The following is a 15,393-nucleotide window of genomic DNA, read 5'->3' as shown; positions in this document are numbered from 1 at the left end:
CCCCAGGAGCAGATGTGAGCATGCAGAGACCATTTTTAGCCACAAGCACCTTTTACCAACAGCCTCGACCAGAAGTGTCCAAAGCCACTGCCACAACTTCCACCTTCCACTGGGCCCTTCGTAACTCCGCAGCATTGGCGCTGCAGAGCAGGAGGGACAGACTCGTTCCCAGTGCTTGAGCCCCACCACAGCCTGCAAAGGCCATGGATGACCACCATGGCTCCTTGAGCCAAGCCTGCCAGCACACATCATCATCTGCTGGGATACCAAAACCCCCTGCAGCATTGAGAGCTCTGACAGTCACAGCAAGAGGAGGGCCACAGCCTCCCACACCTCCCTCCAGCCTGCACCAGCTAAGGGCCAGGGAAGGATTCATGTCCTTGTGTTGTTAGGTTCCTCAACAGGCTCAATCTGGAGGTGAGATGAGGTAAAACACAAAGTCCTTCTCCCTGCAGGAGCCACCTGTGATGACTCCACCACTAGCCTGATGCCGGCAGCGTGCAGGCCAAAGCACTACCCAGCCCAGGCTGGCACTTTTAACTGTACTCCCCCCCAGGACTGGTCTTGCACTGTGTTGCCCTAGGCCATCTGCCACCTTCGCCTGCTTCTACCTTGCCCACTGTCCCACAGCAGCCACCTTCCTTCACGACGTAGGCAACGGTGAGTAAGGGGGAGGAGGTTACGGGGAGAGAGGATGAGGATGCAGGAGTTGTGATGTCGCATGCAGCGGGTGAGGGAAGAAGAGGGCTAAGCAGCACTCGTTTCCGTGGGCACCCCACGGAGGGAGCTGCCTGACTCCTGGCTGGTTTTCCTTGTGACTATCTTTTTAGGCTAAGAGGTCCAGGGAAGGGTTCAGGAAAGGAAGTCCTGGCAGTTCAGACAGGCAGAGGCAGAACACCAACATAGAAGAGTAAGGCAGGCCGACAGGTACAGGACGTGACCTCTGCATGCAGACAGTGCTCAAGAGAACAGCCCCAGACTACGACATACAGAGAAGCCAGAGATGCCAGAGGAATCGGAGGCAGTGCCTGGGGAGCAGGGCGGAGCTGGGCACTCTGCCGTCCAACAAGGACATTCCTCGCCGCACACAGGCTTTGCCACCACCCATCAGCCCTCCGCGGGACCTGCGAACTCCTCACCCCAGCAGGACCTCTGCTCACGGGGTACGTGGTTTGCCCGAGGGACAGGGAGGGAGGGACACCTCCACGGAACAATACAGCTGTGGCTGCAGTGCCCTGCCGCAAGTGTGGCTGAGCGATGCTGATCTCAGCCCTTCCAGCCCTTCTTTCCCGGGTTCACCTGCACCCTCGGCTGGCCGCCGCAGGGGTTTGGGAAAGCAGTCACCTCCCACCCCCCTCCGCCAAGCAGGGGCTGCCACTAGCAGGGACTTCGCAGCCACATCTCTCCAGCCTCTCTAATGATACAGGCCCTGGTCCCACGCTTCTCCAGGGCAGCAAGGGCTGCCTCCCTTCCATCCCCAGGGCAGGGCTTGCCCTCTGTAGCCTCGTTTGCGTGAGGAATGCCTGCAGGAGGCTCGGCGAGCCTGGTCCCGACTCTGCCCAGCTCCGCCAGCCACCATCTGCTGATGGGCCTGCCGGCTCCGGGGGAGGTGGGAGCCGAATAGCAAAGGATCGAGATGGTTTTGCAGCCACCGTTCAGCCGCTGGCCGAACCGCTGGCCTCAGTGCGGCCGCTGGGACACAGCCCACACCCCCCCCGCGGCGCCTGTGGCCCTCAGCACGGCCCTCGGGTCAGGAGGGCTCTGGGTTGGCTTTGGCTTTGTGCCTGTTTTGGAGGGTTTTGGTCGGTTTGGTTTTTGCCAACCCCAGCCTAGTCTGGTCCGCTCCCCCTGCACGTGGACTGGAGAGAGGGACTCACCACAAGTTGAGCATTTTCAGGCAGCTACAGAGGGTGTAGAGAAAAAACACAGAAAGGAAGAAAGAGCAATTAGTCGACAGAGGTGGGATGGAAGCGTCGCTGCAGCCATGCACGCATGCAGTGCAGCCCGGCAGACACACACCAGGCCTGCCCGCCGCCCGCCCCAGCCCTCCACCACCTCTGCCCTCGCCACGGCGCCGCCGCCGGCTGCCTCGCAGCCCCTCCTCGCCCTCAGGCCTCCAGCGAACCCCCTTCTCTGCCTCCGCGGGGCTCTGCTCTGGGGCTGGAGCAGAAGAGGGCTCTGGGCCATGGGAAGAGGAACCTGCTCTGGTCCCAGCAGCAGCAGGAGAGCCGGGTCACGGATCCATGCCTGGCACCTGCCCTCGACTGAAATCCATGGCTGGCACCAGGAGCTTATCTCCCGTGTGCCCCACAGGAGGAGCATTTGCACAGCTCCTCTTGCCTGCTGGCAGTGCCAAGGAAAGACCTTTCTGCTGCTGCATCTCATCTCCAAATGCAGAACCGCAGCTCCAGCTCTTTCTGGCCTGTTTTGCTGCAGAGCAGAATCCAAAAGTCCTTTGCCCTCCTCAGGTAATGGAGGGGCCTGATGGTCACAGATGCCCGGGGGACGAAGCCAGCCTCCCCCAGGGCAGGAGGAGCACTTGGGAATCACCAGAGACCCCAGACCTAGCAGAGCAAAGCAGCTTATGCTCTGCTTCCCAGCACCTCTGAACCAACCCAGGACCACACACAGCAGGCTGGAGACACCACAGTTCCACAGCCTGGGCAGCGAGGCCCCTGCGTGCTCCTTCTCACCTGCCTCGACATCTCCCCTGCACATGGGTGTGGGGTCTGGACCTTGGCCTGGCTGAGGCAGGCGCTGCAGAAGCACAGGCTGAAGGTGGGGTCCCAGTGCTGACTCCTGGCCTTGGGTTGTTGTATAGAGGACTCCAAAGGAGAGTCCCTGGAGGACCCAACGTGCCCTGTCCTGGGAGCAACCCTAAGTGCTTTGCTCATAGGGCACCCACTCTGGTCAGCCCAAGACAGGGCCTGTGGATGCCACACTCATGTGGTCTCTGCAGGCCACACTGCCCCTATCTAAGGGCAACATTGCCCACCCTGCAGGCTGCACCATGCGTTTTCCCCAGCCCCTCTGCGCTCTGCCAGGAGCCTGTACCAGACCCCAGGCTCAGCCCATTGGAAGCAGAACCTTTGTCTGTTGCCCATGGTCGCTGCTGCCAGGATCAGGCCCAGCAAGCAAGATCATGCAGAAGTGCTTCCTGAGGCACAGAGGAACAGACAGCAGAAGACCTTCAGGTTAACCAGCCTGGCACAGACCTCGGGGCCTCTCCCCTCCACACAGCCCTTCTCACACCTGCCAGGCCTCCTCTCCAACCCTGCCACGAGACATTCCTACGGGAGATTCCCAGAAGGGCTGATACAAACGGGGTGGGACACGCGACACCAGGGTCCCCCAGGCAAACCAGGGCCAGGCAGCTGGCGAGAAGCAGGGCACAGAGCAGCTCAGAGGCAGCCTTGGGGGCAGTTTCCCCCTTGTCTGGGGAGCGCCAGGCTGCACTGTGACCCGCTAGGGTCCAGCAGAAGGTCCTGTGTTGAGGATCATGCAAGAGGTGAGCTGATGGTGCCAGATGCAGCAGGTGTGCAAAGGGAGGCCCAGATGGTCACACCTGCCACCTTCTACAGCAGTTCTCATTCCTGCCCAGCAGCCAGGGAGGAAAAGGCAGCCCAGAGGGGCACACTGATCCCCACCAGCAGCACAGCTGCTTCTGCTTCCTCTCACTCAGCCTCCCAGGGGCCACACCAGGCCAAGGCACGGAGACAACTACTCATGCCCGCCTGAGCGACTTCGGGCCCGCTGTGGAGAACTGCAGCCAGTTCTGGAGCCAGCAAGGCAGCGTCCGGCTGCAGCCCCGCGGGCTCTGCCCGAGCTCCTCCTGTGCCTTCTCCTGCTGGCGCAGCTGCTGGGCCAGGCCACTCGGCTGGAGGCCTGTGCCAGTGCCTCACCTGCAGCACATGCTCGGGGAGAGCCACGCTCCAGCTGTGGCACGGGGGGAGAAGCAGCGGCAGCACTGAGGGCACCATGCACAGAAGCAGCAGTATGCAAGGAGAGGGGCACGGGACACGAGCAGCGAGCACTTCACCAGAGGCAAAGGTGCCCGCTCACTCATCCCCGGGGACGAGGGGCAGGCCCGCGGCAGGGGCAGGCCTGCTGGCACACGTACTTAGCTTCCTCCACCACCTCCACCTCGGCCTGCGCGGTTATGGGTGCGTTCGAGTGGGCTCCCGTCGGGTCGTCCACGTTCAGCTCCCCGTTGGTCGAGCTGACCACCTGCAACACACACCAGGGCCTGTCGCTGTGGCCACCTGCGCACCTCCAGCAGCCGCTCTCCGCTCCCCAACCCTTCGCCCCCCGCCAGCAGGCTGCCTGCTGCTTCGGCTGCCTGCCGCTTCGGCTGCCTGCCGCTTCGACTGCCCTGCCGCTTCAGCTGCCTGCCGCTTCGGCTGCCTGCCGCTTCGGCTGCCTGCCGCTTCGACTGCCCTGCCGCTTCGGCTGCCTGCCGCTTCGGCTGCCTGCCGCTTCGACTGCCCTGCCGCTTCGGCTGCCTGCCGCTTCGGCTGCCCTGCCGCTTCGGCTGCCCTGCCGCTTCGGCTGCCTGCCGCTTCAGCTGCCCTGCCGCTTCGGCTGCCCTGCCGCTTCGGCTGCCTGCCGCTTCGGCTGCCTGCCGCTTCAACTGCCCTGCCGCTTCGGCTGCCCTGCCGCTTCGGCTGCCTGCCGCTTCGGCTGCCTGCCGCTTCGGCTGCCTGCCGCTTCGGCTGCCTGCAGCTTTGGCTGCCCTGCTGCTTCGGCTGCCTGCAGCTTTGGCTGCCCTGCTGCTTCGGCTGCCTGCCGCTTCGGCTGCCTGCCGCTTCGGCTGCCTGCTGCTTCGGCTCAGCCCAGAGCAGCGCCTGCCGGCTGGCGCTCCGTTCTTTGTGGCCAGGCACTACAGGAAGTAACCTGTGTTACACACACAAGAAGTGTCCAAAGAAGGGCAATGACATCGGGAAGGGTCTGGAGAACAGGGCTGGGCAGGAGCAGCCCAGGGAACTGGGGGTGTTTAGTCTGGAGAAAAAGGAGGCTGAGGGGAGACCTCATTGCCCTCTACAGCTCCCTGAGAGGAGGCTGCAGTGAGGTGCACTTCTTACTGCCGGGTAATAAGTGATAGGACAAGAGGTCCTTAAAGTCCCCAGGGGAAGTTTAAGTTGGCCATGAGGAACAATTTCTTCCCCAGAAGTGTTGTCAAGGCCTGGCCCAGGCTGCCCGGGACAGTGGTGGAGTCTCCATCCCTGGAGGGGTGGTGCTGAGGGACAGAGCTCAGTGGTGACCTGGCAGTGCTGGGTTAAGGGTTGGACTCTGTGCTCTGAAGGATCTCTTCCGACCAGGATGATTCTGGTTCCCAGCACAGCGTTTGTGTCTTCAGCAGGCTGCGCCACGTCGGGAGGCAGAGTTCTGCAGAGCTCTTGTCAGCTCTCTGAGCCAGCGGCCCTGCTGCTCCCGGGAGCAGTCACAGAATGCAAGGGGCTGGGAGAGACCTCCAGAGGTCATCCAGCCCAGCCCCCTGCCAGAGCAGGAGCACCCAGGGGCGTTTGGAACCCCTCCAGAGAAGGAGACTCCACAACCTCCCTGTGCAGCCCGCGCCAGGGCTCTGTCTCCCTCACTGTAAAGAAGTTTCTTCTCATGTTGAGGTGGAACCTCCTGGGCCCCAGCTGTACCTCTTGTTCTTTGTCCTGTCGCTGGGCACCAGCACACAGAGCCTGGCACCTTCCTCCTGACCCCCATCCCTCAGGTATTTACAGCCACTGCTCAGGTCCCTCTCAGCCTTCTTCTTTGCACACTACCCAGCCCCAGGGCTCTCAGCCTTTCTTCTCAGCAGAGATGTTGCAGGCCCTTCAGCATCCTCGCAGCCTCTGTTGCACGCTCTCTAGTATATCCCTGTCCCCCTTGAACTGGGAAGTTCAGAACTGGATTCTGTACTCCAGCTGTGGTCTCACCAGGGCAGAGTGGAGGGGGAGGAGAACTTCCCTTTGACCTGCTGGCCACAGCCTTCTCACTGCCATTGGCAGTGCCACAAGGGCACGTTGCTGGCCCACACTTTCTCCAGCTCCCTGTTACATTTCCTTTTACAAAAGGCTTCCATTTTTCTCCTCCTTTTTACCTGCTGTGAATTCATCCTGAGGTGGCAAATTCAGCTGCTGACTGAAAGGGAAAGGCCTCTGGGAGCTTCTTACCTGCCAGGGGTTCAGCACTGAGGAAGACTTCAAGCAGCTGCAGCCCAGCAGCCAGACACAGCAGAAGCTTTCCTGCTCTTGGCTGCAGATCAGCAGCACTGTAATGCTTACAGTGGCACCTCTGGGCTGGTGAAGTGCCCAGGCAGGCCACCCCCAGGCAAACTGGGAGCAGCAGAGCTGTGGCTGCTGCAGCAGAGCACTGTGGGGACACAGCTTCTGCTGGCCAGGAGGCGACTGCTTCCAGACAAACCCCTGGTGACAAACCCCTGCCCTCTGCCTGCTGAGGGATGACCTCAGGGAGCCATGGAACGGTTGTGTTGGGAACAGATCTTTCAGGGTCACTCAGCCCAACCCCCTGCAGCCAGCAGGGACATCCCCAGCTACAGCAGGTTGCCCCAAACAACCTCACCTGCACTGGTGCCAGGCATGGGGAAGCTCCCACCTCTACGGGCAACCTGGAACAGGCTCTGACCACCCTCAGGGTCAAACTTCTCCCTTCCTTCTCTCCACTCTAAGTCTCCCTCTTTCAGTTGAAACCATCCCCACCCTGTCCTGTCACCACAGGCCCTGCTCAAAACTCTGTCCCCAGCTCTCTGATCACCTCTTGAAGCACTCAGAGGCCACCAGAAGGTCTCCCTGGAGCCTTCTCCTCTCCAGGCTCAACAAGCACAACTCTCAGCCTGGCCTCACAGCAGAGCCCTCCCAGCTCTGTCAGCACTGCTCTGGCCTGCTCTGGCCCTGCTGCAGCAGGTCCCTGTCTGTGCTGTGCTGAGGGCTCCAGAGCTGCCCCAGCACTGCAGGGGGGTCTGAGCAGAGCACAGCAGAGGGGCAGAATCCCCTCCCTGCCCCTGCTGCCCACGCTGCTGGGGACCAGCCCAGGGCAGGGCTGGCTCTGGGCTCTGCACGCCCCAGGTGAGGCCAGAGAGCTGCTTTCCAGCGCGGCGCGGGGGCAGGCAGGTGCCGAGGTTGCCGGCAGGCAGCAGTACCTGTACGGATCCGCCGTGCCGGTCGGCAGCCAGGTGGGAGGTCAGGTAGGAGGTGTTGGTCTGCCGGCTGGGCTGGATCTCCCACTCCCCGCGGCGGTCGGACGCCTGCTCGCACCGTCAGCGGCCCCGGGGAAGAGAAGAGAGGGCAGGAGGTGAGGGGGGGAGAAGCAGAGGGGTGCTGGTTAGTGAGTTAGTCTCTATGCAAAAAGCAAAGCATTTAAACTTCCAGCTGGGCTGAAAAGGTCTCCTCAGCAAGGGCAGCACTGCAGTGATGCCTGCAGTGATGCACTGCAGGGTGGATCCCTTCTCCTCCAGCAGGAAGCTCAGAGCTGCTCAGGGAGTGCCGACCTCATCTCCGTGGCTTTCAGCACAGCACCAAACGCGCTGCCAGCAGGAGCCCTCCTGCTCTGTCGGCTCACACCCACCAGGAGCCTGACAGGGCAGCAGGATGTGTACCACAAGCTGAACCCTCCCTGGAAGGCAGCTTTTTAAACTCCAGGCTGACAGAAAACCAAGCCAGGGGGGGTTGGTTCCCCCCAGCAGCCAGCTCCACACACGGATTCACCTGAACACTGCAGAAGGCAACATCCAGCACAGCCGCTTGGCTGGGGAGGGGGTTGGTGGCTGTTTGGTTGTCTGCAGAAAAGTAGATAAGAAACTTTCACAGAATCACAGCATCAGAGAATGGCAGGGGCTGGGAGGGACCTCCAGAGCTCATCCAGTCCAACCCCCCCACCAGAGTAGGGGAACCCAGGGTAGGGCACACAGCAGCACATCCAGGTGGGTTTGAAAGTCTCCAGAGCAGGAGACTCCAGAACCATTCTGGGCAGCCTGCTGCAGGCCTCCAGCACCCTCCCAGGGACAAAGCTCTCCCTGCTGTTCCTGTGGCACCTCCTCTGCTCCATCTGGCACCCAGTGCCCCTTGTGCTGCCCTTGGCCAGCCCTGAGCAGAGCCTGGCTGGGCCCCTGCACAGCTTTAGCACAGCTCTGAGGGCAGCCCTCAGGCTCCTCTGCTGCCAGCTGCCAGCCGCAGCTGCCTCAGCCTGGCCTCACAGGAGATGTTCACTGCCTGCAGCAGCTTTGGCTCTGGGCTGGGCTCTCTGCAGCACTTCCCTGAGCTGCTTCTTGAGGAGAGTGGCTCAGAACTGGACACAGCATTCCAGATGTGGCCTCAGCAGCCAGTGATGAAAGCAAAGCAAAGCAGGTGTTTGGGTTTGCAGAGCAAGCTGCTGCTGGGCAGGAGGCAGTGTGGCTGCACATAACGAGTCCTGCAGGAGTGGAGCCTCCACCAGGCCAAGAGTTCCTCCCTCATGCCCAACAGATAAACGTCAGGCAGTGCCATCACTGGGATGGTTCTGCTATAAGCAGCACTCTGCACCTGCACATGCAGCTCCTGGCAGGTCACCCAGCTCTGGGGACAACACACCCAGCATTCACTTAAGACCCAGCAGCATCTCAGCTCACCTACAAACCCAAGCAATCAGCTGGCAGACTTGGGAACTGTAGCAGAAATGGGTGGACCTGTGGTGGCCTCAGGCCCACAGCAGAGGCCACAGTCAAGCCTGAAGTGCCCCACGGGACACATCTGGAAGGTGACTCCCAGGATGCTGTGTGAATGTTTCAAACATCATTGAACTGTAGAATGGGTTGGGCTGAAAGGGACCTTCAGAGCTCATCCAGGAGCCAGTCCAACCCCCTGCAGCCAGCAGGGACATCCCAGACAGAGCAGGCTGCTCAGAGCCGCAGACAACCTCACCTGCAATGGTGCCAGGCATGGGGAAGCTCCCACCCCTATGGGCAACCTGGGACAGACTCTGACCACCCTCAGGGTCAAACTTCTCCCTTCTCTCCAGTCTGAGTTTTTCCTCTTTCAGTTCAAACCATCCCCAGCCTGCCCTGTCACCACAGGCCCTGCTCAAAACTCTGTCCCCAGCTCTCAGCCTGGCCTCACAGCAGAGCCCTCCCAGACCTGCCAGCACTGCTGTGGCCTCCTGTGGCCCTGCTGCAGCAGCTCCCTGTCTGTGCTGTCCTGAGGGCTCCAGAGCTGCTCCAGCACTGCAGGGAGGTCTGAGCAGAGCAGAGGAAGCATCACCTCTGCCTCTACTCTTTGCAGCGTTTCCAAGCTGAAGCAGAAGTCTAAAGGAAGAGGGCAGAGTAACAGAACCCCCTGGCGTGGGGCTGTGCCTGCAGCTGCCAGCAGTGAGTGTCAGTGCTGGGCTGTGCCTGCAGCTGCCAGCAGTGTCAGTGCTGGGCTGTGCCTGCAGCTGCCAGCAGTGAGTGTCAGTGCTGGGCTGTGCCTGCAGCTGCCAGCAGTGTCAGTGCTGGGCTGTGCCTGCAGCTGCCAGCAGTGAGTGTCAGTGCTGGGCTGTGCCTGCAGCAGCCAGCAGTGAGTGTCAGTGCTGGGCTGTGCCTGCAGCTGCCAGCAGTGAGTGTCAGTGCTGGGCTGTGCCTGCAGCTGCCAGCAGTGAGTGTCAGTGTGGGGCTGTGCCTGCAGCTGCCAGCAGTGAGTGTCAGTGCTGGGCTGTGCCTGCAGCAGCCAGCAGTGAGTGTCAGTGCTGGGCTGTGCCTGCAGCTGCCAGCAGTGAGTGTCAGTGTGGGGCTGTGCCTGCAGCTGCCAGCAGTGAGTGTCAGTGCTGGGCTGTGCCTGCAGCTGCCAGCAGTGAGTGTCAGTGCTGGGCTGTGCCTGCAGCTGCCAGCAGTGTCAGTGTGGGGCTGTGCCTGCAGCTGCCAGCAGTGAGTGTCAGTGCTGGGCTGTGCCTGCAGCTGCCAGCAGTGAGTGTCAGTGCTGGGCTGTGCCTGCAGCTGCCAGCAGTGAGTGTCAGTGTGGGGCTGTGCCTGCAGCTGCCAGCAGTGAGTGTCAGTGCTGGGCTGTGCCTGCAGCTGCCAGCAGTGAGTGTCAGTGCTGGGCTGTGCCTGCAGCTGCCAGCAGTGAGTGTCAGTGCTGGGCTGTGCCTGCAGCTGCCAGCAGTGAGTGTCAGTGCTGGGCTGTGCCTGCAGCTGCCAGCAGTGAGTGTCAGTGCTGGGCTGTGCCTGCAGCTCTCCCATGCCAGCCTGCTGGGAGCAGTGCTGGTGGCTCCAGCTGTGCAGTGCTCTCTGCTAGCTGCTCTGCCATTGCAATCCCTGCTGCACACAGCAAGGAAGGCTGAGCCCAGATGGGTTATGACATCTCCCACCCTGGTGAGTGGGAGCAGAGGTGGTAGATGCTGAGCCAGAGTGGCAGGTAGCAGTGAGAGGAGCAGAGCAAGCCCAGAAGCACTCAGTGGGGAGTAAGCCACCAAGAGCTTCAGCTAGGAGCCAGCAGCTGGAGATCCACCCAGTGTCTGAGCAGGTCACAACACCCAAACTCTCAACACCAGCAACGCTTTACAAACAGAAAGGAAGAATGGGGAAAGGCAACCTGATGGCCAGGAGAAGAAAAAGAAAAGCAACTTCCTGGCCAGGAAGAAATGGGGAAGGTTCAGCTCATGGCCAGGAGGAAATGGGGAAAGGCAACCTGATGGCCAGAAGAAAAAAGAGGAGAAAGTCAGGCTCCTGCCATGACTGCTGGTGCAGCCCAGCACTGAGGTGCGGCGGTGACGGCAGCCCAAAGGCAGCCCAAAGCAGGCTGCTGGGCAAGCAGTGGGAGCACAGAGCAGAGCTGCGCCCCCAGCTCCAGCTGCCCTCTCCTGGCTACCCCGCCCCGAGGCTCGCATGCCGCAAAGCCCCGCTGGGGGAGCAGCCTCTGCACCGAGCAGGAGCTGTGCTCGCAGCGCCCAGCGCAGGGCTCGGCCCCGGCCCCTCTACCAGCTGGTGCCCAGCGCGGGGGCTGCCAGCGCCGCACCTGATTGCGGAGCGCCTGCTGCGAGGGGCGGTCCCTGTGGCCGTGGCTGTCTCTTGTCACCGCAGATGTCCCGGAGTCCACGTGCACAGATCCCACCGGAGTAGGCTGCAAGACAAGGCCTCGGTTAGGATGCATCAGAGGATGGCGCCGGATGGAGGAGCCCTTCCAGACCCTCCAGAGCAACTACTCCCTAACTGCCCAGGCTGGGGTAAGCCATGGCCCACAGCTCTGCCTCCTGCCAACCCCTCCAGGGACGGGGACACCACCACCTCCCTGGGCAGCCTCTGCCAGGGTTTGGCAAACCCTTTCAGTGGAGAAGTTTCTTCTCCTGTCCAATCTAAATCTGCCCTGATGCAACTTGAGGCCATTTCCTCATGCTCTATAAGCCCAACCTCACCGTGGGCACCAAACCACAGCCACAAGTGCCATGGCCACACAGAGCTGGAACACCTCCAGCCATGGGCACTCCACCACCTCCCTGGGCAGCCTCTGCCAGGCCCTCACCACTCTGGCAACAAAGACATTTCTCCTCCTCTCCAACCCAACCCTCCCCTGCCACAGCTCCAGGCCAGTTCCTCTCCTTCTCTCACCTGAGGCTGGGCAGCAGAGCCCAACCCCAGCTCACTGCAGCCTCCTCCCAGGGAGCTGTAGAGAGCAATGAGCTCTGCCCTCAGCCTCCTCTTCTCCACACCAACCCCCCCAGCCCCCTCAGCTGCTCCTTCCCAGCCCTGCTCTCCAGACCCTGCCCCAGCTTTGTGCCCTTCTCTGTCCCTGCTGCAGCCCTCAGTGTCCTTCTGGGAGTGAGGGCCCAGAACTGAGCCCAGCACTCAAGCTGTGGCCCCAGCAGTGCCCAGCACAGGGCACAATCCCTGCCCTGCTCCTGCTGCCCACACTGTTCATGACCCAGGTCAGGCTGCTGGTGCCCTTCTTGTCCACCTGGGCACTGCTGGCTCATCTCCAGCTGCTGCCACCCAGCACCCCCAGGTCCTTTCCTGCTGGGCAGTTTGCAGCCACTCTGCCCCCAGCCTGGAGCCCTCATGGGGCTGCTGTGACCCTGGGGCAGGCTCCAGCACTTGGCCTCGTTGAACCTCACACAACTGTTCTTGGCGCAGCGCAGCCACATCCCTGTGCAGAGCCTTCCTGCCCTGCAGCAGATGGGCACTGTCACCCAGGTCAGTCACCTGCAGCCTGCCTGAGGGGGCCTCGATCCCTCACCCAGATCACTGATCAAGATGTTAAAGAGATCTGCCTCAGCACCGAGCCTGGGGAACACCACTTGGAACGCTGACTGTAGCTGGGCTGGGACATCACTGGCAGTGGCAGCAAGCTCAGCACTGCAGGCATCTGACCTGGCACCAGTGCCTCTGCCACTGCTGCTGTGTGCTCAGTGGCCACCAGCAAGAAGCTACCAGCAGAACAGGGACAGGCAGGTGGAGGAAGTTTTAGACCTCTCTGCAGAGTCCCCTCCAAACATCTTCTGGCCAAAGTCTTCTTGAGTACAAAAGCATTTAGATGACAGAAGTGACACAGGGGAATCACAATGGCCAATGGGCTGTGGGCTCAGTCTGCTCTGCTCATTTCAAATCACTGGCCCTGGTACTGGCCCTGCAGGCCTTTGGGAACAGTCCCCCTGTAGCCTGCTTCAGACCCTTCAGCGACTGGAGGGCAGCTCTGAGGTCTGCCTGGAGCCTTGTCTTCTGCAGAATCCCTTAGCCTGTCCCCACAGCAGAGCTGCTCCAACCCTCTGATCATTTTCATGGCCTCCTCTGGCCCCTCTCCGTTCAGCTCCAGGTCCTTCCTGTGCTGAGGTCTGCAGAGCTGGCCCCAACCCTTCAGGTGAGGTCTCCCCACAGCAGAACAGAGCAGAGCAGAGGGGCAGGATCCCCTCTCCATCTCTGGCCATGCTGCTTTGGGTGCAGCCCAGGCTGCTCCTTGGCCTTATGGAATCATACAATGGTTTAGGCTGGAAGTGAGCTCAAAGCTCAGCCAGTTCCAACTCCCCTTTGCCACAGGCAGGGACATCTCACACTAGAACAGGTCGCTCAAGGCCTCATCCAGCCTGGTCCTGAACACCTGCAGGGAGGTTGTGGAGCACAGAAGCACCCAATGTGATCGATCACATTGGGTGCTTCTGTGCTCCACCTCCCTGGGCAACCTGTGCCAGTGTCTCACCACCCTCACTGCAAAGAACTTCTCCCTAACACCCAGTTTCAATCTCCCCTCTGCCACTCCAAACCCATTTCTCCTCCTCCTGTCATTACAGCCCTTCTCAATAGTCCCTCCCCAGCCTTCTTGTAGCCCCCTTTGGATCCTGGAAGGTCACTCCAAGGTCTCCTCAAACCCTTCTCTGTGCTGCTAGATCACACTGCTTGCTCCTCTTCAGCTTCTCCCCACTCTCCCAGCACTCCCAATTCCTTTTCTCCAGAGCTGCTTTCCATCCCCTCCTCCACCCCCCTGCCCCAGCCTCTACTGCCAGCAAGGATTGTTCAGCCTAGCTGCAGAACCCTGCCCTTGCTCCTGGAGGTTTCTCTCTGCAGGACCCTGCCCTTGCTCCTGGAGGTTTCTCTCTTGGGTCCACCTGAAGGCAACCTCAGGAGGCAGCCCTGCGCTGGCTGGCGGAGAGGAGCCACCGATGGGCTCTCAAGCTCGGGGCACCGAGGGGCAGAGAGGCAGGAAGGCCCTGGCAGGCAGCAGGGCCCACTCACAATGGGCCTGCCAACCCAGTCGTAGGCGTAGTCGAAGGTGTAGCCTTTCTTCTCGAAGAGCTCGGTGAAGATGGTGCGCAGGTAGTCGTAGTCTGGCCGCTCGAAGAAGTCCAAGCGCCGCACGTAGCGCAGGTAGGTTGCCATCTCCTCTGCGTGGGGGGAAAGAGAGGGGCACAGGCCTCAGCTCCAGGCCTTCTGCCAAGGAAGGTAGGGAGGCACTGGGCCAGGCTTGTGGCTGTGCCCTGCCTGGAGGTGCTGAAGGATGAGGGCTAGGGGAAGACTGAAGCTCGGCCAATGCCAGCCGCTGGCCATGGGCAGGGACAGCTTCCACCAGCCCAGTTTGCTCAAGGCACTCCTAGAATGAGCTGGCTTGGAAGGGACCTTGAAGATCAGCTAGTTCCAAGCTCCCTGCCATGGGCTTTGCTCATCTTCAAGGTCCCTTCCAACACAACCCAGGGGGGTTGCAACCTCTCTGGGCAGCCTGCTCCAAGGCTCTTTCAGTTGAAACCATCCCCACCCTGTCCTGTCACCACAGGCCCTGCTCAAAACTCTGTCCCCAGCTCTCTGATCACCTCTTGAAGCACTTAAAGGCCACCAGAAGGTCTCCCTGAAGCCCTCTCTCCTCCAGGGTCAACAAGTCAAACTCTCTCAGCCTGGCCTCACAGCAGAGCCCTTCCAGCCCTGCCAGCACTGCTCTGGCCTCATCTGGCCCTGCTCCAACAGCTGTGCTGTGCTGAAGGCTCCAGAGCTGCCCCAGCACTGCAGGGGGGGGTCTGAGGAGAGCACAGCAGAGGGGCAGAATCTCCTCCCTGCCCCCGCTGCCCACACTGCTGGGGACCAGCCCAGGACAGGGCTGGCAGCACCAAGTGCCAGCTCACATCCAGCTTTGCACCCCCAAGGTTCTTGTCCACATGCCCTGCCCATTTCAGCTCACACCTAAGCCAGGCTGAGTGCTCTCGCTGGCATCAGGATTTCAAACCCCTCAGGGTAGCTGGGCAGAGCTTCCCATTTCTGCTCTGCTCTCCCAGCTCCAAGGTGAGCTTTGGCTGACTGGAGGAAAGATGCTGGCCTTGGCCAGAAGCACATCTTTGCAACACTCAGCTTGGAAGTGCTGCCAGAAGGTGGACTTCAGGGCCAGACATATCTCACATCTGAGACACATCTCAGCTTCTGAGCAGCACACCTCCAATTTTAACCTGGGACACTTTCTGTCTGGAAAGGAATGAGCTCTTTAGATCCAGCAGGGGGGCTTGGGAGAGGGAAATTAACAAAGCCCTCTTCTGGGAAGAAGCCAAGAAGGAGGCCCTGGAGCACTGGGGAGCAGAGCTCTGCTCACTGTAGCCCTCCAGGCCCCACTGATTCACAGCAGCAGCTGCAGTTGTCAGGTGCCAGGCTGAGAACACCACGATGGCCACGCAGCAGCCAAATCCTTCCTGCTAGAGAGCTCAGGACTGCTCTGCCCAGCTCCAGCTGCACTCAGAGGCTCCCACTAGGGCTTTACCTGGAAAGTTCTCACAGAGAACTTCAACTGGAGTGTTCCTCTTTGTGTCCCCAATCTTCTGATACCTCTCTTTCAAGGTGTCAGCCTGCAGCACACAAAGACAAAACAGAGGAGGAGCTCAGGCATGGGATGAACAACCATGGGAAGGAAAAGGAGGTGTTGCAGGGCTGCTGGCAGAAGTTGGAGCTTGGAGCTGAAGCCAGAGGACAGCAGCAGG

General features: G+C 61.0%; 1 protein-coding gene across 4 annotated transcripts in view; it reads right to left on the bottom strand.

Moving 5' to 3' along the window:
- CSNK1G1 (casein kinase 1 gamma 1) overlaps positions 1 to 15,393 on the bottom strand; it is a 91,139-nt gene that overhangs the window by 3,545 nt on the left and 72,201 nt on the right. For 3 of the 4 annotated variants that reach the window (XM_064157152.1, XM_064157154.1, XM_064157153.1), the window contains 6 exons: positions 15,177 to 15,261; positions 13,676 to 13,824; positions 10,971 to 11,075; positions 7,151 to 7,255; positions 4,121 to 4,227; positions 1,878 to 1,901 (listed from right to left, as the gene is read on the bottom strand). In XM_064157152.1, the coding sequence (XP_064013222.1) occupies positions 1,878 to 1,901; positions 4,121 to 4,227; positions 7,151 to 7,255; positions 10,971 to 11,075; positions 13,676 to 13,824; positions 15,177 to 15,261 (575 nt within the window). The remainder of the gene's footprint in view (positions 1 to 1,877; positions 1,902 to 4,120; positions 4,228 to 7,150; positions 7,256 to 10,970; positions 11,076 to 13,675; positions 13,825 to 15,176; positions 15,262 to 15,393) is intronic. The other variant, XM_064157155.1, reaches the window with a different exon arrangement.

The sequence above is a fragment of the Pogoniulus pusillus genome, chromosome 17, assembly GCF_015220805.1.
Source record: "Pogoniulus pusillus isolate bPogPus1 chromosome 17, bPogPus1.pri, whole genome shotgun sequence".
Taxonomy (NCBI): Eukaryota; Metazoa; Chordata; class Aves; order Piciformes; family Lybiidae; genus Pogoniulus; species Pogoniulus pusillus.
Note: the sequence above shows the minus strand (reverse complement) of the source record. Positions and strands in the feature narration are given on the sequence as shown.